This window comes from Coturnix japonica, chromosome 3, assembly GCF_054131305.1.
Source record: "Coturnix japonica strain WE chromosome 3, WE-NBRP24, whole genome shotgun sequence".
Classification (NCBI taxonomy): domain Eukaryota; kingdom Metazoa; phylum Chordata; class Aves; order Galliformes; family Phasianidae; genus Coturnix; species Coturnix japonica.
Window position 1 is genome coordinate 103,719,915 of NC_140665.1, and position 27,672 is coordinate 103,747,586.

General features: G+C 44.1%; 1 protein-coding gene across 4 annotated transcripts in view; it reads right to left on the reverse strand.

Moving 5' to 3' along the window:
* PTCHD4 (patched domain containing 4) overlaps nt 1-27,672 on the reverse strand; it is a 75,663-nt gene that overhangs the window by 38,161 nt on the left and 9,830 nt on the right. For 2 of the 4 annotated variants that reach the window (XM_015859941.3, XM_015859940.3), the window contains exon 2: nt 16,270-16,750. The exons of the other annotated variants lie outside the window; for them this stretch is intronic. In XM_015859941.3, the coding sequence (XP_015715427.1) occupies nt 16,270-16,750 (481 nt within the window). The remainder of the gene's footprint in view (nt 1-16,269; nt 16,751-27,672) is intronic. 4 annotated transcript variants of the gene reach the window in all.

Below are 27,672 nucleotides of genomic sequence, written 5' to 3' on the forward strand. Positions count from 1 at the left end.
ACGACAGTGTGCTGTTGAGCCTCATCTTGCATATGGCTTTGGATGGATGCCCTTCTGAGATGCAAAAGCCATTCCCTTACAGACAGGTGCTTAGGCCTTACATCTCACTTCTAACAGATTTTAGTCCTATAACACAACACTCCTGGTAAGTTTCTCCCACTCTCAGGTGTAACAGTATGTATCCTTTCATTGTGCATCTCCTCAGGACATTGCTGATCTCATACTCCAGTCAAGGTTAATTATGTTGTGACTTCAGCTAGATACTTGAACAGAGGAATGCTGATATCAGCTGGGGATTACTGCTATTATTTGCTGTTGCTGCTGCTATATCTCATAAAGCTGGTGCCCATAGCAGTGCTGCTGGCACCCTGACTCACACATGGCTTTTTCAATTATCTTTTCATTTGGCAATAGAGATTTTCTCCTCGAAGATGAATTACCAGTAAAGTCTCTGGTCTTCCCAAAATCATGATGGTTCTTCTAAACGGATATGGTAACTCCTAGATGCCTGCAGGTCCTGCTGGATGACGTGTCTGGGTGCAGATCAGCAGCTGAGCAAGCCCTTCTCTGCTCTCTTATATCTTGAATACTAAGAACTTAAATACTGACTGGAGATGCCAGAAGCATAGGATAGCCATATATATCATTACAGAGACTGCCCCAGCCCACTTGGCAGAGTCTTGGTGAGGGCTCATAGTCAAAACATGAGGCAAACAGAAATACCTGAGTGATACAATGCACCTTCACCCCTGCAGCAATACCCTCTTTAACCAAGCAGCTGGCATCCTGACTCCCACCCACTTCAGGTGCCCCTATCAGGAATAAATGCACTCTAGTGAGCCAAAATACTTCACCCACAGGCCTCAGAGTAGACAACAGTCTGAGTGGCTTGCTGTCATTTATTTCTTTGTGGTGATGGCAAGCCTTGGGCACCTTACCAAGGAGACATCTGGCTGCCTCCATGGTTACCTCCCACCCTTGTTCTGTAGCAGAAGAGTGGCATACTCCAAATGTAGAAAATGCAAGGAAGATGTGGGATGCCATATCAACCTTCCAGACCCAGGTCTGCTCTGTCACACTGGTCAAATCTTTCTGATTCACCTCCCCAGTCTCTGGAGTGCATTTGTTTTGCAGGGTCCAGGGAGTTTGGAATGGATCTCACACACTGGTTTGTGCTACGAGCTCAGAAGTAATAAAAGCAGAAGCCAGCAGCACAGCTGTTGCAAGCTATCCCAGACAAATTAATTTTTGAGGCAATTCCAGCAACTGATAAACTGGTATGATGAATTCATAGTAAGAAGGCTTGGAGAGAAGAGCTTGATACCTGTAATTTCCACACCGATGAACTGAGAAAGGTTATGGGAGAGGAGGGATGGGTAATAATGCTGGGGATGGAGTTGAGAAACCCCTTCTCTGAAAAACCACATACGCATTTCACTTGTACTCCTCTCTCATTCCAGCACCAAAACAGCAAGTCCTTCCTGACACCCCAGAGCAGGAAAGGCTCACCTGACTAAGCAGGCAGCACGTATTGCAGGGTTCATGGGATGGGGCTGGAAGGAAATTTCCCATTCTATCTTTACTTGCTGCTTGGGTCCCCTGCTGCTCTTTGCAGAGATGAGGACTCGAAGGTTGTCAGAAGATTATTGTGTCTGTCTTTAAAGAACAGTTCTCAAACATGAAGAGGCAGCAAGGACACTATGGATTATAGTTTGACAAAGTCACTTCTGGGGATTATCAACACGTGCAGCACTTCCATACAAGCACGGTGGCATGGAGGTGTTTGCACCACTTCTGAGGGGGTGGTGAAAGATGGTTATGCTGATTTTTTTGGGAACCAAAAAAGAGATGGATGTGCAAAGTTTTTAGATGTAACTCGTGGTCACAAGTCATATACTTAATGCAAGTAGGAACCAAACAGACCAGAGTTGGATGCTGAACAGACAAGGGCATGAAAGATCATCAAAAAGAACACCTGATAAACTACATGGACAATGGAGAAGGGCGCGAAAACAGCTTGGAAGAAAAGTATATGATTGAGTCTGAGGAAGTGAAGGAATGATATGGTAACAACTCAGCTGGGACTTAAACTGCATATTTTGTGCAAAGCAGCACTTTCTGATGCCCAGAAGGTGCTAGGCTCCAAATGATTGCTTTAGTCTGTAAAGCTGGAAATGAAGTATCCAGCAATGAGGTGAGCTGAGATCAGCCTGTCAGTATCTAAAGGGGAGCTACAGGAAAGAAGGGGACAGGCTCTTTAGCAGGGTCTGTGGTGACAGAACAAGGGGAAATGGCTTCAAGTTTAAAGAGGGGAGATTTAGGTTAGATATAAGGGAAAAATGAGGGTGGTGAGGCACTGGCACAGGTTGCCCAGAGATGCTGTGGTTGATGCTCCATGCCTGGAGACATTCAAGGCAAGGCTGGACCAGGCCCTGGGCAACCTGATCTAGCTGTGGTGTCCCTGTTCATTGCAGGGGAGTTGGGTTAGATGGCCTTCAGAGGTCCCTTCCAACTCCAAGGAGTCTCTGATTCTCTGAATTGCAGCTGTGACCAGCTTCATGTAATTGCTGTCAGTTTTCATTGCAAAGACACAAAAAGGGTTGTCAAAGGACTAAGGGGGTGAAAAACTAATGATGATGTTCATCTAAAGAGACAGAGTGCAGCAATTACTTACCACTGAAACTAGCCTTCATGTCTAGACAAAAAGAAAGATAAGTGTAATGCAGAAATATCACGAACAAGATACCTGATAAGGGCAGTAGCTGAAATCAATCTCTTTGCTGAGGGGTAGCACATGATTTAATGGATTTATGAGTACTTCACAGGCTCGTTGCTAAGACTTCACCCAAAGCACAAGGTAGTAACCACTGGATGGGTTTGTGAAAGAGAAACATTAGGACCAATGTGCAGCTGGAAGTAACTGGGAAATAGGTGATAATGAAAGAGATGGTATGTTTTGATTTGAGAGAGTCCCTGTAAGGTACCACCTCACACACTCCTGCCCTTATATGAATTGAAGCAAAATGTGAGCCATGTGAGTACTGATGCGCTTCCAGTACTTCAAGTCTGAAGAAGGGCAACAAGGCTGGGGAAGGGCTTGGAGAATATGGCCTATGAGGAGAGGCTGGGGGAACTGAGGCTGTTTGGGCTGGGAAAAGGAGGCTGAGGGGAGACCTGATTGCTCTCCTCCTACACCTGAAAGGTGATGGCAGCAGAGCGGGGCTGGTCTCACTGCTGACAGGTGACAGGATGAGGGGAAATGGCCTCAAGTTGTGCCAGGGGAAGTTTAGGTTGGATATCAGGAAGAACTTCTGTACAGAAAGGGCTGTTCAGCACTGGGATGGGCTGCCCAGGGAGGTGGTTGAGTCACCATCCCTGATGTGTTTAACAACCCTTTGGATGTGGTGCTCAGGGCTGTGACTGAGCAGAGGATTGTTAGGGTTGTATGGTTAGATCATAGTTGGACTGCATGATCTTGAAGGTCTTTTCCAACCTCAGTCATTCTATGATTCTACTTTTGGGGGTGCTGGACATAAGTGAGTACAAAGATATGTAGGCCGAGAAGAGCTCTCCAGATCAGAGTCTCAGTTGTGCTGAAAAGATGAAAAACTAGAAGAAATGCCCCTCTGGAAAACAATAATATGAAGAGCTTAGAAACCTCTGTCTATGTCCAGTTGGAAGTTGGGCTTGCCAATATGGCTGTATTAAGAAGGAATGTTTTAGGAGTGATTCTGGAGTTCGTTAAGTTGGTTGTAAGGGACAGTCCTTAACAGTACTGCTAAATAACAGAATGTTTTGCTTTATAAAAGTCTTGCATAATGAAGAGTACCTAACACAGCTATACAAACATAAGGACACTCTGCAGGAATACTTGCGGCAGTCTGGTGAATGAAGGCAATTATCCCAAGTTCCCTAAAGGCAGCCATAAAGTAGGAATAGTTAAGCAGATGAAAATCTAGAATGAAAGTAACCAAGGCAGTGATTTATTACACATGGAAGACAAAATTTCTGCCCCTGTCTTAACTGAAACTTCATAGGTTCTAGGACCAGGTAAAACTATTATGGCAGAGAACTCTGTCCTATCATTTTTGTATCAAAAATGGTTGTTGAGGCATTGCTTGCTCCTAAAAAAATGCTGTAGGATATGGGATGGGAGTGGGACCATGGGAGTGTTCAAGAAACGTTTGGATGTGGTGTTGAGGAATATGATTTAGCCGGGAAGTATTGGTAATGGTTGGACTAGATGATCTTCTAGGTCTTTTCCAACCTTGATAATTCTGTGATTCTGTGATATGGAAACAGAGTCTTGTCATAACAACAGAGACCTTGAGAAGTGTCTGTGTAGGATGTGGAGTGAAGGAGAATGGCAATAGGATGATAGCAAGTGGGGCACAGCTTGGCACGTGGACCCTGGGCTGCAAAGAGCTTATCTGCTGTGAGTACAAGGAATGCAGACCTGGAGCTGGAGAGAACTGTGCTTGGGGTAACCATGAGAAGAAAGAAATCATGTCTCGGACACAGAGGGGCACCACAGAAAGTAAAGAAGAGTGCAATGGGGAACTGCAGACCACTGGAGAAAGCACAGAGTTGTACAAGTGTATTAGTAGACACATAAAAACAAATCCAGTGGGATCACAAAAGTAGGAGGAAGATATAAGAATCTTGTCCAGTGACAGACCCCAGCGTCCCAGTCTGGTGATAAACAGTACCACATGGATTTCACATTCTCACCACCGGCTTAAAGGAGTCTGTGGAGATCAGCTCAGCAACAGATACTGTACAACAACACAAATCTACATGTGATCAAGTGAGTCAAAACCAGAATGTCAATTAGCATCTTGCAATCGCTGCTCACTGAACTGCTGCCACCTTCCTCTGCCTCCTCCAACAGGCCTGCAATGTCACCCTGCCAAGCACCAGGCTGGGAATTCCCACTCGGTGCACTCTCTGCCATGATCCCATCGGTTTTGCTTTCAGGGATGCAATTCCTCATCTCTCAAACGTGAATGCCATCTTTGTTTCTCCATGCAGCATCCAGCACTCAGCTGTGATGGAGCACATGTCGGCAAAAAGAGACGTGCCTGATGATGTTCTTGCAATGTGTTCTCGTTATTTGTCTCTGCCAAACTCTATGCTGCTATCGATTTCCTTTGCACTCCAGAACATGGGGAAGGTATTGAATAGCATAAAAGAAATGCCTTTTGTCCTGATTAATAATGTCCTCACAGGAGGAAGAGTGCACAATTATAAATTAATCTTTCATGATTGCATTTAATAGAAGCTAAGATGATTTAATACTGTACAAGCACACGAATGCACCAAAGAGCTGTGCAGAATGAATCAAATTGCCATTAATTGAAAATACTACAGCTGCATATTTTCTCTTCATATGTAAAGTTTTGGATTCATTTTTGAGAAAAATAAGGTTTATCTGATAAGGTCTGTTGTCAATGTTATCATGGGAGTAATATTTGCACCATTTTCGCACCTATTTTATGCCATAAAATTTACTGATTTTTTTCAGTTGTATCTTGGATCAAAGGGTTAAAACTTAATATTCCTGTTGTTGTATTTAACATTAAGATTTTAGGACATAAAATTGTTGGATTCTTTTAAATTAAATCTTTTACATATTAAATGTATAACCTTCTTTTCCATAATTTTGCAGTCTAAAAAGCAAAAACAACTCTTGGCAGTGTTTAATTAATTTCCTCATACTCTGCTTCCACTTTGTCATTGTTTCCTTTTTCTCCTGGTGGAGGAGAAAGAAGCTTTAAAAAAAAAAAGGGAAAAAAAAGGGGAAAGAAAAAAGGCTTTAAAGTAGAATGTGAAGAGCTTAAAAATTATGAGAACTGGACACAGATATGGTTTTCCCCTCTGGGAAAGAATAAGAACATTAGAGGCCAAAACCCACTCAAGAGAGGTCTTTTGAGACTTCCTCCATTGGTTGCATTGCTCGGAGTCTGACTTCAAATAACTTAAGGAAGAAGTAGCACACACAGCTATGATTAGTAAAGCCTTCTCTCCCTCAGTATCCCACCATGGTTATTCATTTAAAAGCTGGCTAATGGCTCTGACTTCTTTGTACCAGAAGAGGTTTAGATTAGACATAAGAAAGAACTTTTCCACTCAGACAGTGGTCAGGCACTGGAATGGCTGCCCGGGGAGGTGGTGTTGTCGCCATACCTGGCAGTGTTCAAGAGGCATCTGGGTGAAGAGCCATGAGGTATGGTTTAGTGGTTTGCTGTAGCAACGGTGATAGGAGGACAGTTGGATTGGATGATCTTGTAGGTCCTCTCCAGCCTTGTGATTCTATGATTCTATCTTTCTATGGTGGGAGAGGCCCCAAAAGCCCAGAGAAGGGACTGCAGTAGGCACAGAGACAAGGACTAGGTCAGCCCAGCAGCTCTTGATCCCCAAAGCAGCACCTTGATGCTGCCTGGCAGTGCGATGTAAGGGGCAGTCACTCTATTTTTGTCTGATATAATCTCATTAGCCCCAACACCACGCTTCCCGGCAGTGCTTTCATCCAGCAGCTCTCCTCTGGGGTCTTCTCTTTCATCCGCTCCAACAAGGAGGCTGTGCACTGGAATGGTTTTGGCTTTGCTCTTTCTGTAGTTGCATTTTTTGCTGTGGAATCTACTCTAAACACACAAAGCCTTTTTTCCCCCAGGTCTCTGGGACCACTTTCAGAAGGTTTAAATTGCCTCAGCTGGAAACTCCATGCCAGCTTGTTTTAAATGTTACTGTGGCAGGACAGAAGGTTTCAGTGCTCTGCACTTGATATGCACAACACCCCTCTGCATTCTTCTCCTGTAACTCTGCATCCTCCCTCGAGGATAATAGTGGCTCCAAAGTAATAATAAAGCTATCAGCAAGAAATGTAAAGAAATAGAGAAAAATTCACCTGCCGGGGTTTGGCAGGGCATGCAGCAATCTGCTCCTTGGTGTTCCTCATAAAGCAATGCAAGTGCTCCCTCTAGTAGATTATACCTACGGTTCCCAAATTTATGTGGAGTTCATCAAATGATACGGTGCTAATTGTGGCCGTGCTAGCAAAATCATTTTCTCCATACACAGCAACTGAGTTCGAATGCCAAGACGAGATACAGCATTTAAAATCTCAGTGTTTGAATGTGGGTTGGGAAGTGTAGGTTGGGTGTGTCCAAATGCATATCAGTCCATAAGGAAATGCTCCTGTCCATTGGGCCTTAGGAGCCAAGTATGAGCATAAGATTCCCAGCTGCTGAAATACTGCAGCTGACTGCAGGATGCTGTGATGACCACGTGCCAGGATGCAGTTACCTGCTCTCAGGGAAGACTTAGATACTGCTAAGCCATAAAATGTGCTCATTGCATTCTCCAGTGAAATACAGCCAGGTCTGGGTGAATGTTGCAGCTGCTGGCAGTGCTGCACGGAGCAGCACCTGCATGGTGCTGTCAGCACAGCAGTGCTCACCACCACTGGACCCAGCCTCACAGCAGGGAGAATCTATAGAAGTAGAAATGCAATTATTCATGCTGAAATTTGGCCAAGGCACTGACGACAGCATGCCCATTCTGGAAGAACAACAATTAAAGGGCATTTCTAGTGATCCAAAACTACCAAACTGGAGGTTTTTGTCCCACCCACTTGGTAGCACAAGCAGTCCCATGCTGACAGTCATTGCTGGTACCACACTCAGGACCATGCTGAGCATCCAAAACAGCATGTCCCTCCTCTAAGCAGTTATCCACATGTGGATGGAACACTGCCTACATCAGCACACCTAGCAAGGTGAGCATGTGGAGTGTCCATCTACCCGGTGTGCCTTTGTTTGGAGGCCAGTAACACCGAATCATTCCAGTGTTACAGCAGATAGCTGCTGGATGGCATTGTCTGCTTCTGTCATTTGGTTATGGTCACAGAAGAATGAATCTGGAGCAGCATGGCTAAATCCTGTCCTGTGTCCTGTTCCTGACTCTTTGGGGGAAGACGACTGGACAGAAGAGAACAACTATGGGAAGATTTTTCACAAGTATTATTTCCCCATGACAGGTTTTGAACTGGGCTTTTAAACCTGGTCGTTAATTTTTATCATTCTTCCTTACCACCAAGTTTGAGTGCTGCATTATTATTTGAAATAACAAGGATGCTGTAGCCAGCTGCGTAACATTCCAGTCCTTTCTGAATCAGGCTGAATTTGGGCCACAACCGTATTTTGCAACTGTGAGTTCCAGGGGCTGATTGTGCAGAAGAGATATTTCTGGAGAAGGTCAGTGCTCTTTCTGCCTTTCATTTTGACTTAAAAACCAGAGGCACAACTTTGTGCTTCCCTGTGTACCTATGGAGAGCAGACGGTGCACTTGATAGAGCACAGGATCGTTGTTTGCTACTTCAGGCAGCGAAGCCCACCCTTCCTGCCCAGCAGGGAAGAAAGGACAAGGTAAGGTTTCATCTTTCCTCCACACACCAAAGCACAGGACACATCCTTCTGAAGCTCATCCTGTCCCACTTCTGCTCTTTCCCGCAGACACACAGTGCTCCTGCAGAGATCAGAAGCCATCACAGAGTTCACAAGAAAGCATGAGCTACTGTAAAATATCCAGGAAATGAAAATCTGGTATGAAATTATATCCATGTTGAAGTAAGAACAGCCCCACATATAAAATATCCTCAAAGCAGATACTATGAAAAATTACATTGCATGGTCTGGACAGACAGACTCTGAAATTATAGGCGTAAACTACAGCAAGGAAAATATTAAGAAATACCTTTACAGATGTATAGCTATTTAAGCACTGGAACAACCTGTCGAGGCCAGCTATGGAATTGCTACCAATGAAGCTATTCAAGGCTGTATTTGACATTGCCCTATTAGGGATGATATACATAGAGCTAAATCATTTCTGCCACGATGCAGCTCCTTTCCAGCCCAAATGAACCAGATGTAAATGTGACGTGCACTGATACATGCTAAGTACAAGGAATGAATCACGGAATCTCAGAACTACAGAGGTTGGAAGGGACCGTTAGAGATCACCGAGTCCAACCCCCCTGCCAAAGCAGGCTCCCTACACCACGTCGCACAGGTAGACGTCCAAGCAGGACTTGAATATTTCCAGAGAAAGAGACTCCACAACCCGCCTGGGCAGCCTGTTCCAGTGAATGAACCTCCTGTTTAATGAGATCAACAGGCAAAAAAGGTCCATCCAGTAAAGAACCTTAAATAACCCATTCACAGGAATGAGCATTGCCATGAAAAGGTAGAAAAATGAAAGTAAGAGGTGTTCAGACAAATGTGGGAGGCATCTGAAAAGGAAGCATTCCCTACAATCAGAACAGAGTTTGTGTATTAAGATTACTAAGTGTACATTTTCAGCTGTAAAAGAAAAACATTCCCTTCAGCCTTTGACTCTGTAACTCAAAACATGCTCTTTTCCTTTACCAAACTGCTTTTTTAAAGGACTTGCAGAAATGCTTGCAGCAAATTGGAAGCAGTTGCATTTAGGTAGAAGACTGTTAGCAGGCAGCCGCTGCGGATGGAGAGCTGTGGAAGGTGTTTTGATATGATTTTTTGTTTAAAGAAAGAGAGAGACAACAGTGTTTGGAATCTGCACCTTGGACAACTGGGTTAGTGCAGTTCACGCTGGAATCAATAGGAAGAAGAACTGAACTGTCTGTTCTCAAATAAGAAACCTATGAGGAGGATCTAGTAGCAAAGCACTGTGCTTGGGCCATCTGCAAGGTCAAATGTTTTAACCTGAACTGAGCCTCAGAGGAACTGACCGGCAGACCTGCAGCCCTGGTGGGTTGGGGCAATTGTCCTAAGGGGTGATCAGCTTTTGAGCTGATAGGAGGAAAAGAGACTTTCCCCTAAGGCTCCAAAAGAAAAGGAGAGCTATTCTGCCACTCTGTAATGAATTAAAGTAGACGTGCATGCTATATATGCATGCATGAAAACATGCACACAGCATATATCTTATACAATCACAGAATCATAAAATCATGGAATGGCTGAGGTTGGAGGGCATCTCACAGCCCCAATCCCCCTCTGCCATGGGCTGGCTGCCCTCAGCTCAGGCTGCCCAGGGCCCCATCCATGGCCTTGGGCACCTCCAGGGATGGGGCACCACAGCTCTGGGCAGTGCCAACACCTCGCTGCCCCCTGAGTGAAGGATTTCCTCTGAATATTTAACCTAAATCTCACCTTCTGGTGTAAAATCATTCCCCCCTGTCCAATCACTATCTGCCCATGTAAGTAACATGAAGGGTTGAAGTATAAGCATTCACTCTGGCTTTTATAAATGGACGACCCAGAGATTAACTCAGCTCACCCCAGATATCTCCTAAAGGATTACCCAAATAACATTGGAATTGCCAGTTTCTCTTCACTGACTAGGAAAGAAATTGAGTCACTTCAGTTAAGGGAGGAACATATGGGACATCCAAACAGGTGAGTTAAAACTTTGTTTTATCTTTCTCATTTTTTTCCCATTCTGCTTTCCAGTCTTGCTGTTGTTACTCCCATTTCCAGCTTTAAGAATCAAGAATGGACATTTTCTAATTAAGGACGAGGTAATTCAAATCCTCGATTGATTTGCTACGTGGGTGGGGACATGCACCTCTGTAAGATAAAATAGCAGATTTGCTGGCTTGTAAGACATGGAGCGGTGAGATTTATGGTAGTACTCTCTGCTCTAAGGAGTTGTTATCCTGCTCCTTGCACAGACAGGAGATGATCAGATGATGACATCAAATTCACATGCAGCTTGTTTTACTGCTGTATCAAAGGACGAAACCAGATTCACTCCTGAAATATTTCTAAGTTGCAGCTGTAATCAGAAATTCCACTGTTTAAAGCAAGGGTTAGAAATGCTGTGGTCTTTCCATAGAGGTAACATGTATTTGGCACTCACACTTTTCCTGTTGGATTTCAAAAAGTACTTTCCTCATTTGTGCTATGCCTCCTTTCGCTGTTGTTTCCCATGAATCACCCCTAAGGGTAACACCATGACATCTCACATTTACTCAGAGGTGATCATCAGCCCTAATTGTAACAACTGCTATCATCATCCTCTGAAAGAGGTTAGATGGCTTCTGCCTGAAATATTGGTAACTGCTCAGAGCTCTGCCTGCTGCTGCCTTGTTTCCTCCTTCCATGTGAGTTTCTCAGTCAGGGGAGGGAATTCCTGGCAATTATAGCAGAGAATATTTGCTCAGGGCCATGATTTAGCAGAGGGCTGTTAGTTAGGGTAGGATGGCTGGGTTGTGGTTGGACTGGATGATCTTTAAGGTCTTTTTCACCCTGAGCAATTCTATGATTCCATGATTCCATGATTCTATGAAGTCTGCATCTTTGCTACAATCTATACTTGTCATTTTGAGTTCTCACATTGGCAATAAGGTTATGGCCGGAGACAGGTAATCTAATGCTTACTATAGAGTTTGTTCCTCTTTACTACCTTACTAGTGTATTATTAACAGTGTAATTATTGCTATTAGTTGTGTTACAAGGAGTTGTAAATGAACTTAATCCTTCTACAGATTCAGTAAAAAGTTCTTCCTGTGAAGATCTTGAAACCTTCACAGTCTGGATTGCAAAGGATGGGGGATATTTCTTATATTCAGTCACCATGAATCCAGCCAAGAAATGCATTAACTTCTTAAAGCAAAAACCATTTTTGCACTGTTACATCGTGGCTACATTTTTTTTCGGTAAGATTTCCACTAAGATATATGGTGAGGCACTTCACTGAGTGGTCAAACATAAGAATGTGTAAAATGACATAATATACCTGCATTTAAAAACACACAGCAAGATCCTCAGATGAGTTAAATCATTATCTCCATGATGATATCAGTCTGGTTCCTGTGCATGAAAAAACAAATCATGGGAGCAATAATATCTCAATTATGTAGTTAACCTTCTGGTTTTATTAATTAGTGATGATTAGACAAGGGGAACCATAATTATGTCACGTACCTAACAACCCTTTGAAACTGTACTGTGTATCTGAACAAAAAAGGCAACATGAGCATCTCACCAGGTGCATTTCTCAGGTCTGCACAGGGTCTCTCTGAAGACTCAACAAAGTAGTGCATGCACTGGTCTGGAGAGGCTGGTTTTCCAGAGGAATCTGAGGAAATTATATAAGGAAGGAGGATTCCTATCCTACCCTATCCTATCCTATCCTAGCCTATTATAGAATGGCCTGGTTTGCAAAGGCCCACAGTGCTCATCCAGCTCCAACCCCCTGCTGTGTGCAGGGTCACCAACCAGCAGCCCAGGCTGCCCAGAGCCACATCCAGCCTGGCCTTGAATGCCTGCAGGGATGGGGCATCCACAGCCTCCTTGGGCAACCTGTGCCAGTGCGTCACCACCCTCTGGGGGGAAAACTTCCTCCTCAGATCCAACCTGAACCTCCCCTGTCTCAGTTTAAGAGTTCCCTAACACTTTCCTCTAGTATTGTTTAAGGCTGAAGTTTCTCACCATGAAGAACAAAGTAAAGCCAATCTCAGCTAATGCTCCTACCCCAGTATCCCTGAGATATCTCTGAGATATTTTACAGATATGACCTCAGTAGATACTTAATGGCATGAGGAAACAGCCTCCAATTCCACTCTGGGAGGTTTAGATTGGGTGTTAAGAATTTATTTGTAAAGTGGATGGTCAGGGATAAGGAGGAGCTTCCCAGGGAACTGTTGGAGTTAGCATCCCTGGAGGCATTTAGCAGATGTGTGGAAGTGGCATTAAGGGATGTTGTTTAATGATGGGACTTGGTAGGTCAGGCTGGTGGTTATGTTTGATGGTACTGAAGGTCTTTCCAACCCACATGATTCTATGGTTCTTTTCCTGTCATCCAGATGAACAACACCGAATTTCCATTAATACCCTTCAAAGGTGAATGTCAACAGACATTTTAAAACAAACAAACATACTTTAGCTGAACATTGGACAAATGTCAGATTGGATCTTCCCAAAGCTGCCAGCATTCAGCCATGTGTGTGTCTCAATTTTCACTGCCAGGTATTCCAGATTAATTGTTATTATTTTTATTACTATCATTATTGCTATCATTAAGTAACTTGGCTTTGAAAGCCTGACTTGAAAGTCTGACATTTGTAATTCTGGGAGACTTTATAAACTTTTAAATTTAGATGCACAGAATTATTATTTGATGTATTCTTCTAATTCTGTGGTGCTGTTGGCACTGGACTCTGGTACAACATGGACTATAATTATGTATTGTCTTGTAGAATTAATAGCATTGGAGTCTTCAGTGGATCTTCTCTAAGCCATCAGATCACTTCACAGTGCAGCAGGTTCAGTATAAAACTCTGTTCAGGGGGGAACCAATTCCTGTTAGGCCGTGGGCACACCATGGGCTGTGCAAGATGTCACTACCTGGCATTAATCCGAGGGACCAAAGACACGTGTATCTTTGCAGACTGTACGCTATAGGACTTTGATAAGTCATACATCCCGTATTTTAGTTGATTAAACTGTAAAACTCTTCCCTAATATTTTCTAGCAGCAGTTGGAAAGCAGCTGTTTCCTAATATATTTCCAATTCAGTCTGGCTTTCAGAATGAAATTTCTGTATAAAGTTTCTTAAGCGTATTCTCTTTCAACTTGAAGTTTGTTCAATATAATGCTTAGAAGCAATTCTTCTAAATAATTTATTTAGAGAGTTGTTGTTTTTCTTTTGCTCTCGGCAGTGGTTGTGACAAGAGTGACAGCACAAAACACAACAGAGTTGTAACATTTTTTTTTTGCTTAGACAGAGAACTTTTAAATTTCCACCTAAGCAGGGAACCAAGCAACTCAGCTTTCATAAGCTCTGGTCCTTGCCTAATTCCAGGGCTGAAGCACGCGCGTGAATTGAGCACAATGCTAATGCTATTACAGCCAATGCACTTGGGGTGGAGGGGTGCTGTTGCTTTAGGTATATTTTTTAGGTATATCAGTGGGATGGGGCCAGGCCGTTTCCTGCTGTGCCAGGCAACAAACAGGACAGGAGGCAGTGGGCTCCAGAATTTGAATCTGCACATGGGAAAACTTCTTCACTGTGAGGTGATGGAGCACTGGCACAGGCTGCACAGAGAGGCTGTGGAGTCTCCTTTAATGGAGACATTCAGAACCCTTCTGGATGTGATCCTGGGCAACGTGCTCCAGGTGACCCCGCTCAAAGCACAGGGGTTGGACTAGATGATCCCAAATGACACCTTCCAACCTTCTGTGGTTCTGTCATCCTGTGAAATCAGCCTGAAAAGGGCTTCATTTGCAGGCTCTGTTTGGTGCTCCACAGGAGTGACAACCTGGGGGTCTGTCAAGCAAAGATCCCCAGGTTTTTTCACCATGATCACCACAGCCATCTGAAGGGCCACCAGCAGAAGAATAAATATCTGAAAGAAGGTGCTATTCACTGCTTGACAGTTCTTTTTTGGCCTTCAGTTCCATTTGCTGTAGAAAGAAAGGCAGCATCATTTGGCCCTGCTGTCTGACACACAACTCCTCACACCAGTTAAAAAGTTGCCGCGTTCTAATAATAAACATGAGTCTTCCCTTTCCCATCATCCACCTTTTCCCCTTCCTGGCACACAAATATCTTTTTCCTAACATCACACAGGTCAAGGAAACAAGGAACAGACAGAGCTGGTCAGGGCCCCTTCTCCTGTCTTGAAGTCAGTAAACACAATCCAGATCCATCCATACTCCTTGAACTCCATTTTCCCCAAAACCCAAAGTTGCACTCAAACCACACCATCTCAGCAAACCACCAAAACATACCTAGAATACGCATAAAAGAGTGAGAATTGGCACAGACCAAACTTCCTGGAGCCATCGTCAGTATTTATACATATACGACAGTCTATGTGATTGAATTAGAGGTTTCAGCATGGCTTTGAATATCTGCATTAATGAGGTAAAACCAATCAAACAATTCCTTGGTGCCTTTTGCCTTGTTCTTCCCTTTTGCTGCCGGGCTACTGGTCATTCGCTGCATTCTGCTCCCTCCTACCTTGGCCTTGCATCAGTCTTGGGTGCACACAGAAGGGACAGGGATGCATTAAATAATTAAAGAAGAGGCAGAAGGTGAGGGATGCACCTACCTGCAGACTTTTCTTTAGAGAAAGAGCAATAGTAGTTGGGTTTTTTTTTGGATAGTGAGTATTTTAAGAAAAATATAGGACACTCCAAACCTTGACATCATCTTTGCAAGCTTAGTTACCCCTCAGTGTAGCAGAGGGCTGTTCTTGGGTACTACAAATATGAATGGACTTCAAAAGTGAACTGAAAAGAAGCAGAGTTATTCCCACAGATAAGATTCTCTGACATCCAAAAGCCAGAAGGAAGCTCAGGGTATGGCTGTCTCTGCTGGGACTCTGCACAGAGCCATAAGGGGGGATCAGCCTCGTGGTGTGGAGCACCCCTGGCACACATGGCTGAGACTGCACCAAGCATTGCTGCCTCTGTGAGCCATCTGCTACATGCTGCTCTGCCTGCCAGCATCCCTTCCTTGCAAACTCATTAACCACACAGATGCGCTCAATGTGCTGGAACAGAAATGAGAATGGGAGTAATGAGAAAAATTCTCCTGCTAAAAGAACTGGGTTCTACATCTGTTCCTTGACTGCACCTTCCCCTGCCCGGGTGCAGCATAGAGGAAATCTCTGCAACTGATCTCAGACTTCACAAACGGAGGGATTATGTGCTACAGATACTGACAGCTTTGCTCACAGCCTGGCAAACACTGCAGCTTTCATCTTCTCTCTGCAATAAAGTCCATCAATCTTATTCACACACCAACCCATTCCCCTTTGCCCCTCAGACAGAGCTGGAAGAGAAGCCTTCCTTGGGAAGGATGCTGAAATCCTTCCTCCTCCTTGCCCTCCCATTTAACTGCCTCTTTTGGCCAGCCTCCCATCAAAGTCAGGTCAACACACATCCTCTCGCTGTGCTGAGCTGACTAGTTTTCAATAACAATTTCTCCTTTGTTTTGTAACCGAGATCAATAAAACTGCCCCTCCCTGATATTGGCCGAGATTCCAGCAGCGTCATTTGCTCCTTATTGTTGCTACTGCTCCATTTTGTTTCCCCTGTTTCTTTTTTCTTTCTTTCTTTCTTTTTTTTTTTTTTTTGGCAAGGCACAGATCAATTTAACAAGATGAAAACGACTTAGAGTTTCACTCAAGGTAAAAACTGCACTTTATAACCCAGGATGTAATTTACAATCCTGTCATTAAGCTCTGTTAATCCTATTATTATGAAGATAAATAATTACCCATAGCGAAGAAAGGGATTCCCAACAGAGTAGAATTATATTTTCCATCAGTAATGAAAAATATCCCTGCCGCAGTGACACTGGAAATACAGATAGTGAGTACTCCCAAGAGTCCCAGGAAAGGTTTGCTACGCAGGCAGTCCTTCATGGAGCTCGAGAGGGTAGCAGTCAGGAGGATCAGCATCAGGCTCACCAAAATCTTGCCCCTGGCCAAGAGACTGGTCTGGTGGAAGTCCTTCCAGAGGCTGAAGGACGCCAGCGAGTAGAGCTGCAGATCTTGGTGATCCAGCTGCATCTTGTGCATCAGTTTACAGAATTCACTCTCCCACTTCTCCCCAATGAGGTCCTGGGTGACAGAGCCATACGTTTGGAGGTAGTAAGTGATTTGGATGGCTCTGGCTGATTTGACTCTCTGGTCCTTGCTGTTGGGCACTTCCATGACCCCTCCAAGCTGGTGGCCAATAAAACTGCTCCTTCCATCCTGGGAGGGAAAGTAAAAAGATGAGCATGTGGTTATCCTGCGCAAGAGGTATCACAGCGATACTCGTCGGCTCTGCCTTTCTATTACAGACAGGCTGAGAGCTTGACACAAAGGCCACTGCAGTCAATAGGAGCCATGCCTTTCACTTCAGTGGGCTTTTGGTCACGTCCCTGTCCCTGCCACATCTCTCTCTCTGTTTCTCGCTCATTACAGTCTCATTTGCAATTCTGTGCTGCAGTTCAGGGACTGCCCGGATACTCGCTGCAGTCCCAGATGCTCGGGGACCAAAATGTTGCATGCAAGCTCCTCACCCCAAGGGAGAAAATCATTTTTCCACATTTTAACTGTGACAGAAAACAACAGAAGTTTGCTATAAAGATCAGTTTCTGGAAGATTTGCCATTTCCTGAAACTCAGAAAACTGTCTCAGTAAGTTGGAAATGTACAGAAAATGAGGCCGTAGGTCCTCCGTACACAGACAAGGATGTAGAGGGATCCACAAAGTTTGATGGCACTCTGTCTCTAAACAATGTCATTAAAATCAGGCTCTTTGAACTGCTTGTTTGAGATTTCATAGTTGTCTATTGCAGATACAGAGATAGAAATGACCTTAATCCTCAATTTAGCTATAATTTTATACATGGGTGCTTCAAGAACTTAAAACATACCTGGTCTTACTTATTTCAGTGCATGCTAGGACATAAAGACTCCATGAACATCAGTGAAGGACACACGTGGTGTACACAGGATGGGACCCCATCTGTTTGCAAGACCAGACCATTCTTTCATTGACTTGTTTAGTCCCATTAATTTTTTTTATCTCTTTGTTTTCTTGTTGTTTTTTATTTTATTTCATTTGTTTTGTTTGTTTGTTTTGGTTGGATTTTTTATGTTAACCAGTGGTTATTCTAGTTCTCTAGAATAACTGAGATCTGCCTCTTCCAATCAGGGGAAACCCATGTGGATTTGGACTATCAAACCTCATTGCAAACTGAGGATTGCATAACAATGTCCTAGCACAAGTAGTCTCTTTGAGCAAAATAACCCTAAATCCAAGGATTAAGTGCCTGCTGCACACCAAATAACAACACTGTGTGTTTTTTCCCCTCTAAATTGGATTGAAAGTTCTCAGTTTACTTTTGTATTTAATGAAAACACGTCTAAAATTCTCAAAATATGCCAGACATTGTGCAGCAGTGAGACAGGACTCTTTGCCTAGATGCTCTATGGGAATGAGCTTCAACTGGGGAAATGCTCCACCCTACACACACACATGGAAGGAACCACCAGCAGCCCCAGAAGCGTTTGGGAAAGCTGTCAAACATCGACCATGCCCAACATCAACCATTTCTAGAGACAGCTGAGCTGCACAGACACTTCCTGCTTGAAGGCAGGAGCTTATGCTGCTTCCAGCATTCACCGAGGGAACATGACAAAGTGCTTGTCAGAAGTCCATTTTTTCCCTATTCCCAGTTGTTATTTCCCACTGAAATAATGGCTTCTGGCCAGGTATCCTGGCACCAGCCAACAGACAAGGTGATTTGCAGTCTGATGCCAGCTTCTCATATCACCTGAAGCCTCATTAAAATCGTCATCTAGGCAGAAGCTGTTAGTGCAGAGGGGCAGCTGGTACTCTTCAGGATCAAAAAATGCTCCTATCTTGCTTTTCGTACTAGAAACCTATTTAAATTCATTGTTCCTACTTCTTTCTTTTTTCCTAAGGAGAGTCATACTGACACTCACACTCACAAAAGGTTTTATTTCCGAGCTGGCAATTCAGACTTGAGCAATGCAGTCCCTGCTAACATCGGATGCAGCCCCACAGCTGAAAATCCCCTTTGGCACTGCTTGGAAATTTTAGGAAGAAATGCCGTATTTCCTCAGCATTTTTGCAGTGTCAACATTCAGCTGATTTCAGCCCCTGCAGGACACCTGAGCAGCACAGTCCCCATCTCAGACAACGGGCTGCAAGTCAGATCGCACTGACTGGCGATGCAGCACGCACCACAAGGTTATGGGAAACTGAGCGCTGACCATCTGCCTTCCTCTGTGAAAACTGCACCCGGTGACGGCAGCGCTTCAAGAAAGGCATCGGGGCAGGTACAAATAAATCATGTTCTGCCGTATCTCCCATGAGCAGAAGATAACGGCTATTTGTTACACCGATGTGCCATAGGGCACCTGGCTCCTCCAGCAGCAGAGAGTGGTTCAGAGGGAGCCGAGGCAATCACAGATGCTGAATCGCTTTGAGGTCATTTTGCCTGTCTCCTTCCTTCCGAAGGTGTCCTGTGTGAGTGCTTTGCCTTTGATACTTTTATAGCATGTAGACACGTGTCTACCACCGTGGCACTTGGAGAACAGACCCTTTTCTAACACAGCTCACATGCTGGCTTTCTCAAAAGCTCCTAGAGAAATCAGGGTTTGGACAGCTCTGACACATCAATGGTGACAAGCGCAGCAAGAAAGAAAGGTGTGAAAATATACTGTCACTCATCCCGTTTTGCAGATAGGGACTGAAGTGTAGGAAAATGATGACCCAGGACGGGCACCGTAACCTTTCCTGGAGCCCCAAGGGCAGACTCACAGGAAAGCAGATCCCACGCATAGAGCACAAATGATACTTATTTTCTGTAGACCATTTTACATCCTTGTACCTCCAGAGCAGCTGCAAAACAACATAACTGTCTTCAGCAAGGTCACTAGCATGACTGGAGCCTGAATTTCAGGTTTCCAGTGTGTCTTCATTTTCTTTCATCTTATTTATTTACATATTTTTATATCTAATGCCTCTCTTCTTGCAGAAGGTTAAAAGGACCATAGTCCATCCTGATGGCAGACAATTCTTTTTAGATCTGAGCATGTTTAAAAATGGTATAAAGCATAAATGACTTGCTAAGACATGCAATATTAGCTCTTAAACAGGGCCAAGCAATGATCTTTGCTTCAGTAGAGAGTAATGGCTTTGCTCAATGCCTTATATCTTTCTGGGTACCCCAGAGCCATTTGATAGGATTTTACAGGTTGAAAACAGATGCTACTACTGAGCAAGATATCTTTTATGAATGCTAACATAGGCACAGGTCCCCTGTGAATTCAGCCCAGAAGGCACCAGCAATTGTCCCTCCCGACCGAATTGCAATGGGACCCTTCTCTTAGACTCCCATCCCTGATCCAACATGATCTCTGCCCACTGTTGTGCTCAGCCTGCACAAAACATCTATCTTGAAGGACAGTGACCTCCACCACCTTCTCTCGTTCAGGGAAAAATGGCAGTGGTGGACAAAGCACTTATGTCAGCCCCTTCACTGGCATGTCCTGTGGGCTACAAACACACACAGCTTGAGTGTCCTACTGTCCTGCCAGAGATATTAAGGACCACTGGGGTGGTTTTTAGGTGCAGGACATGTACCAAAAAGACAATCAGGAATGCCCACACCTCTCTCTGATGGGCCGAGGCTCATGCTCCTTTCTCTTACTGTTTTGGGTTTTCTAGCTTTCACTCATTATTTGAAAAGAGGCAAGAACAGGAGAAAAGTATCTGAAGAGATTGACGTATCCTAGGATTAATAACAGAGAATGAGAAGTATTCCTAACCCAGATCCTTTCCTTTCAAGTAAATCAGATTATGGATGAATTCATACGGGTGTAATGGCAAAATGTGATTGCTATTAGAGATCATCTTTTATGTGAAGGAGATTCAATACTTCTTTACCCTCAGGGTTAAACTCCTGCTTGTTCCATGTCAGATCCCACTCAATTCATCTTGGGATCACTGCCCAGCTCAGTTCCAGCTTAGTTTTGCCCCTGGTTGCCCCAACCTGTGCTAAGCACACAATGGGGTCCCTGCAGCAATATCCTTGCTGGCTGTGACTATGTGCCAACCTACATTTGGAAGGGTATTGCTGGAACACAAGGGTCACAGGCAGCACAAACAGGACTGCAGACACTGGGAAATAGTTTTGCGGGGCAGGTGACCTATCTGCCTTTTAGTTCTCCCTTCCACCAGGAGCAGGCACAGGAGGAAAACAGCTGTGGCACTCACAGTGCAGGAGCAGAAGGGGAGTGATGCTGCACCCCAGCCCTGTGGGATGGATGAAGGGATGCAAGATGGATGCTGGCTTTGGGAGCGCAATGGTTTGCTCTTTAGGAGAGGAAGACTGGTGGGGGCTGGGTCTGCACAACTTGCTGCTGGTGACATCAGCTCACCTCCGCCAGGGGCTTTGTGTTAAGAGACCTCTCAGATCATGCCATAACGTGGGTGTGTAAACTGAGCAGGTCAGTCTTAAAGTGCTGCTATCCTCTTGTCTCCAGCAGGCACTGACCAGGGTGGCAAGCCCTGAAAGCAGTCACCCCAGGCTCAGCACTCTGCACTGAACAGCCTCTACCGATCAGTGCAGCTTCTCTGCTAAAAAGAGCAAAACGTTGGGCTGCATCCCAGCACCCCGTCTCCTAAATCCCCCATGATGAAGGATGACTTGAAAAAGAACCACCACAGACCAGCAGTTTCCCCAGACCATCCATGAATGGATTCATGTCCAAGGGATGGCTCTGTGTGTGGAGCTTCGTGGGGAGGTTTCCAGCACCATGCCCACTTCTTCAGGGGTTCCCCTGCTGGCCTGGAGCAGATACAGGAATTTCCTTCCAAACTTCTACCCAAGGGCCTCCATGCTTCTTCATGTCAACAAACAGAACAGTATTCGTATTTTTCATGTATTCAAACTCTACTTTATGACAGAGTTCTGCAATGAGGTGCCACGTAGCCTTGGGAGTTCTGCATTGTGTGGCACAGCTGCAGTCCTCCAGTTGTGCAAGCAATGTGCAAACCATTTCCAAGCCTCTGCCAGGTGCTGAGCCACAAAGAATTTGGCTAGCCAGATCTCAGTTAAAAAACTGAGCCTTTTCCCCTTGTCTTGCACAGAGCTACTGCTCATTCCAAAGGAATTTCTTTATGTCAAGAGAAATGTAGGAATGAGTCACGAGGGAGGAAGGAAGCACTGGCCATAGGGAGATGTGCAAAGCAGCAGTGTTTGGATATTACAATTAAGTTATCACACTTATGCAGGCATGTCTAGGAAGAACATATTTTCCATCTTCCATATTTGGCAAACCCTATGAATCTAGAGCATGAATATTTTATACTAAAGAACTCTTCATCTAAATTCTGATTTCATCCACAGCTTAAAGTCAATATTAAAAATACTCAAAGGAAAGCAAGAAAATGGCAAATTGCGTAAGAAGACGAGAAATGATTTTTGTGTGTGTGTGTGCAGGCCAATGGTCCATCTAATCCAATGGTCCATTTAGTCCAATGGTCCATCTAGTCCAATGGTCATGTTTAAGGCGTGATACACCAAGTCTTCCATAATATGTCTGCAAGATGTCCTTGAGGGCCCCATGGATACTGTGGATCTCCTCTTGCACTCTAATAGAAGTGTGAAATGAGCAATAGGAAGGGGGAGGAGGAGCAGAGCTGTCTGATCCTTGACCAAGAGTTCTTTCTCCCCAATGCAGGAATTTAAATAGAATTGGAAACGAAGTGTAAGCAAGATTAATGAATTGAAGTCGTCCTGTCCCCAGTGACAGCCAAGAGAATTCTGTGATTTCAAGAGTGTTGTGGCTTTCTCCACATGGATGTAAATAGGACAGTATCCCACCAGAACGCTTTCTGCTTCTGATGTTGGCTTGATCTTAAAGCCAAGATCCTGGAATCTAAACAAGAAACTAATCCTAAATTTAAAAAGCAAAAAATACAGCAGAAAACAGTAGAAATCAGTGATGCCTCCCTTCATCCCTTCTTTCTGTATCAACAAAAACAGAAAGGAACAAATCTGTACAACTTTGCCCTATACTCTAACAACCAAGCAGAAAGGTTTCTGGGGGCAATAATCGTCCCATAAGGAAACTCAGAAAGAGGTCATGGATTTTGCTGGAAGGTTTGTGGGTCCCCAGGTTTTGTGAGCATCCCACTGTGCACCTCTCCTAGGTGTTCTCCCCACATGGCTCTGCCCAACACACACAAGAAACAGGGAGAAGACCTGACAGGGGCAAAAGGATTTGGGGCTGCATGGTTTTATTTCTTCATCTGATGGAAATGTGAAAAAATAAACAATGGAGAAAAAGAAATGGGGAGTAAAACAGATCTGCAGGAATCTCTTAAGCTCTTACAATCTGAAGATCCAATAATGACTCAGAAAAGAGTTCTTTTTTTCTTTGTAAATTATGTTTTATGTTGGCAAACATCTCTTTAATTTTCTCTTGTCTCTGCTTTTCCCTGTTCCTCTGGGGACCAGCAGCCGAAGTACTGAAAGGCTGTGATAATGTTTTATCAAAGGCGAGGCAGAAAGAAGAGCTGGAAATCACAGAGCCAAGTGCGATGCAGCAAGACCTGGGGGCCAGCACGATTCCGAGGTTAGCTGCCATCTGCAGCGTGCCCTCTGCTCAGCCCAGCTCTGAGGCAGGGCATGGTTTGCTCCCATCCAAGGCCCATCCAGCAGCTGCCACTCATGCAGCACTGTATGGCACAGCAGTGCACTGCACGAAGCAGATGCGCTCAGGAACATCATGCTCTGAGGAAAATTCCTCCCTTTTATGTGGCATAACATCAGTTTTACATCTTTTTTTTTTCTTTATTTGCCTCAAAATTGACATTGTGAACCATTTCTCTACTTGAAGCACTCCTCCTTCCCTCCAGCACACAGTCGTTTTTTAACAAGTTTGGCCATTTGGAAGCTAAATAGAGACAAAAAGATCTAATTTCAGATAGTTTTGGGTCTTTCTTTTCCCAGGGTAGGACCAGAATCTGGAAAGGGATAGTGGGCAGGAGGCGTTCCAGTAGGCTGGCATTCATGCACTAAAATATAACTTTTGCTGTGATTCTGGGTCTGCATAGGAGATAGCTGACTCCCACCCAATGTATTTTGGAATTCAATATGCTCAAGATTCTTCTCTCCCACATACGAGTATCAGCAGGTAGCTTTTACATTTGCAAAATCTTCCTTGAAATTGCCTTGTAAAGAATGCCCTTCTGGATAAATTATTTTCTTCCTAGCAGCCCATAACACTGAAAGTGGTGTCTGATGATTCTATACTAATTTCCCTTAATTCTTATTCCTATACAGAAATGAAAACAAGCTCATGGCATGATCTGCCATTTAGGTTTCTCCTTGCCTCCCATCACTGCAGATGTCTCTCATGGGATGTTAACTGACATTACAACAAGGCTGGGGAAGGGGTTGGAGAATATGGCCTATGAGGAGAGACTGAAGGAACTGGGGCTGTTTGGGATGGGGAAAAGGAGGCTGAGGGTAGACCTGATTGCTCTCTTCTAACACCTAAAAGGTGATTGCAGCAGAGTGGGGCTGGTCTCACTGCTGACAGGTGACAGGATGAGGGGAAATGGCCTCAAGTTGTGCCAGGGGAAGTTTATGTTGGATATCAGGAAGAACTTCTGTACAGAAAGGGCTGTTGAGCACTGGGATGGGCTGCCCAGGGAGGTGGTTGAGTCCCCATCCCTGATGTGTTTAACAACCCTTTGGATGTGGTGCTCAGGGCCGGGATTGAGCGGAGGGCTGTTAGTTAGGGTAGGATGGTTGGGTTGGGGTTGGACTTGATGATCTTGAAGGTCTTTTCCAACCTGAGCAATTCCATTATTCTATGATTCTGTGATTACAGGGCCAGCATCTCTTTATCTTAATGAGAACTAAAATAAAACAGAAAATAATTTCAAAAATTTTCAATTCCCTCCTTGCTGTCGGCTGGGTTGGGATTTTTGTAATTCTTCTGCTCAAACCCCATGGTTTGGTGGCAATGTCTGCTCTGCAACACCTGAATTCTTCTCAAGGTGGCTGCACTTCATGGTAGAGAATTTGTCCTTCTGTGTGCACTCACAGCTGATATTCATCCCAAGCAAGGTTTCTGACTTGGATGTGTCTTTTCAACTGAACAAGACTCAACACATGAAAACTCAAAGTTTAGTGTTTAGTGTTGAAGCTCTAAAGAAACTTCCCAAATCAGAAACACCGGGACCACTGGGCTGCCTGCTGGGCTGGGGCAGCAACATGGGCCTTTCAGTGTCCAAAGGGAGCTACAGGAAAGAAGGGGACAGACTCTTCAGCAGGGTGTGTGGGGATGGAACAAGGGAAATGGCTTCAAACTAAAGGGGTTCGATTTAGGCTACATATAAGGAAAAAATAATTCTCAGTGGGGATGGAGAGGCACTGGCACAGGTTAAACAGAGGTGCTGTGGTTGATGCTCCATCCCTGGTGACTGTTAAGCCCAGGCTGGATCAGGCCCTGGGAAAACCTGATCTAGCTGTGGTGTCCCTGTGCACTGCAGGGAGTCGGACTGGATGGCCCTCAGATCTCCCTTTCAGCTCTGGGGATTTTCCAGTTCTCAGATAACAAATCATTTTCCTCACGTAGACCTCAAAGACATTTTCAAGTTAAGTTAATACAATATATGTTAAAAAAGTAAAAAATAAAAAAATTCCCTGGAGTGCAAAGTGATTTTTCAATTTATATTAATAGGATCTATTTGAAAAGATTTGGGTTCTGGTACGAAAAGTAAGATCTGGCCTTGTAATTTAAAAGAAAAATGCTTTAAATGATGGGACTTTGTGGTAATCTCAACACCATTTTGTGGTAAGCTTGACACCACTGGATTTTTATTAAATAAATATTTAGGGGAATATCCAATAAAGGAAACCGAAGTATAATCAGAGGGAAAAGCACTTCCAGAAAATAGAATCTCAGCTTTTGTCTTTGGAGTGCTCTACAAAATCGTAGTCTCACTTATGCAATAAACCACCAGTATCCAGCCACATATTGTGCAGGAGGCTGGCAATTAATTCAAGTTCTCCTGATGGAAGCTAATTCCTTACTCAGATTTTAGATCTTTTGCAGCCATCTGATAATAAATTCCATAGAAGTCTTGCTAAGCCTTGTCAGAGATTTGGCATGAGAAGAGGCTGCAACGGGCATGAGAAGAGGCATCGAATTTCCTCATGAAATGATGCTGGGAACTTTTCTCTTTAGTCAGTATGAATGTAGATTACTCCCTCGGCCATTCAGAAGCACTTCACCTGACACGAGTCTTTGCTGTAATGTTCTCCAGATTTAGTAAATTCACATGCTTATGGACATTTGATGTGATTTTTTTATTTCAAATGATTGTATAGTGGAATTCAGCTCTCTAATTTTCACCAGCTGAAAGGTAAATGCATAATTGAAACATTCTCCCTCTCATCTATGATGTCCCCAGACAGCAAGTTCATTTCCTTCTACTGCAGTGGTTAAAAAAAAGTGAAATGCATTGCTTCTGGAGATTAACCCTTCCCTTCTCTCACTGCACACTGGGGCCAGTTCAGATTAGATGATGAACAAGAAATGCCTCAAAGTAGAAGAAAAAGCTCCTGTCTTTGGTATTTAGGATGAATTTCCCTACCATGGGTCTTCACACAGGCCTGCAACCCAACAGTCACATCATGCACTCTTAGTGGTAGGGCATGGCCCAGACTGTCTATATAGACTTGACCATCCACTGTTATCAAGAAGTTATGGACATTTGTGAAGAGAAGGAGAAATGCTCTGACTCCACAACCTCTTTCACCAGATTACTGCCATACTCCTGGAGACTCGCGGTGTTCCTGGTCTGCAGTCACGCTCAATTTGGTCAAAAAGCAGCAGAAGGGATCCAGCTGGATATTCTTGGACTATCCTGTTCAGATGAGTTTTAAGACTGTCTGCTACAAGAACTTTTCTCTGGCACAACCAGAATCTCATTAACGAATGAGAAAGTTCAACAGGAACAACATAGAGTCAATTTGTAGCATCAGCCTTATGAAGATTTTCAATTTAAGTGCTGGGGAAAAATGCATAACATGGCAAAGCAGCTTCAAGGCTGGCCCACCAAAAATCCACAGTCAGCAGAAAAATCCAGAAGAAAACTGCTTGCATTTAAAAAATTCAAAGTATGGAGTGAAATTTGTCCTGCAGAACTTGGTGTCTAATAAGATGAATGATGAATGACAACACTGAGCAGTGATATTTCCATACTTGCCAAGAAGTCTCAGAATCAGAAATAAAACCACGTGCCCTTTGTATAGGGGCTGCAAAATCCTGACTTTAACATCAACTCTGTCTTTGACCTTGGTCATGTCACTTGAGCGCTGTATCTTCAATACAGCATTTGTGCAACTCAGCTAATAGGAATCTGTTTCAAGGGACAAACGCAGGTTGCCCTGTGGGGACAGAATGAAGCTAAAACTCTTCAGAATCTTGTTTTATTTTCTGATCAGGTCCAAACTGCTCCAGTTCTGTCTGTGTAAATTCAGCTGCTACAGACAATTCTTAGTTTAATATTATCTGTGAATTCTATTTCCATGCAATACGATTCAACTACTTAGTAATTAATAGAGATGTTAGATGAGACCAGATCTAACAAGAATTCTCGAGATACCCTATCAGGATGCCTTCCATAAACTTATTCTATTTGCATTTATCACGATTCCTCATTTGCAACCCTTCAGCCAGTTTCCAGCTCACATGACTGATTTCCCATCTAAGCCAACCCGAAGTAATTTTTCTATTAGCATTTCCTCATACTAACCAGGAAATAGTCCTGTCTGACCTTATAAATCTTTTACATTTTTGGTCTCCTGACGTTACACAGAAGAATGAAATTGCCCACAGAGCTCCAGCATCTCTGACTGAATTTTTCCAGATGCAATCCTCTGCAATGGGGACACAAACAGCCGTTCCCCCTCCTGTTTATTCGCTCCCTTCAAGTACTGGATGCCCACACTGAGGTCTCCCCACATTCTTCTCTTCTCCAAACTAAACCAGCCCAGTTCCCTCAGCCTTTCCTCATAGGAGAGCTGCTCCAGCCCTCTGATCATTGCTGCTTTAGAGGAAGTGGAAAAAAAA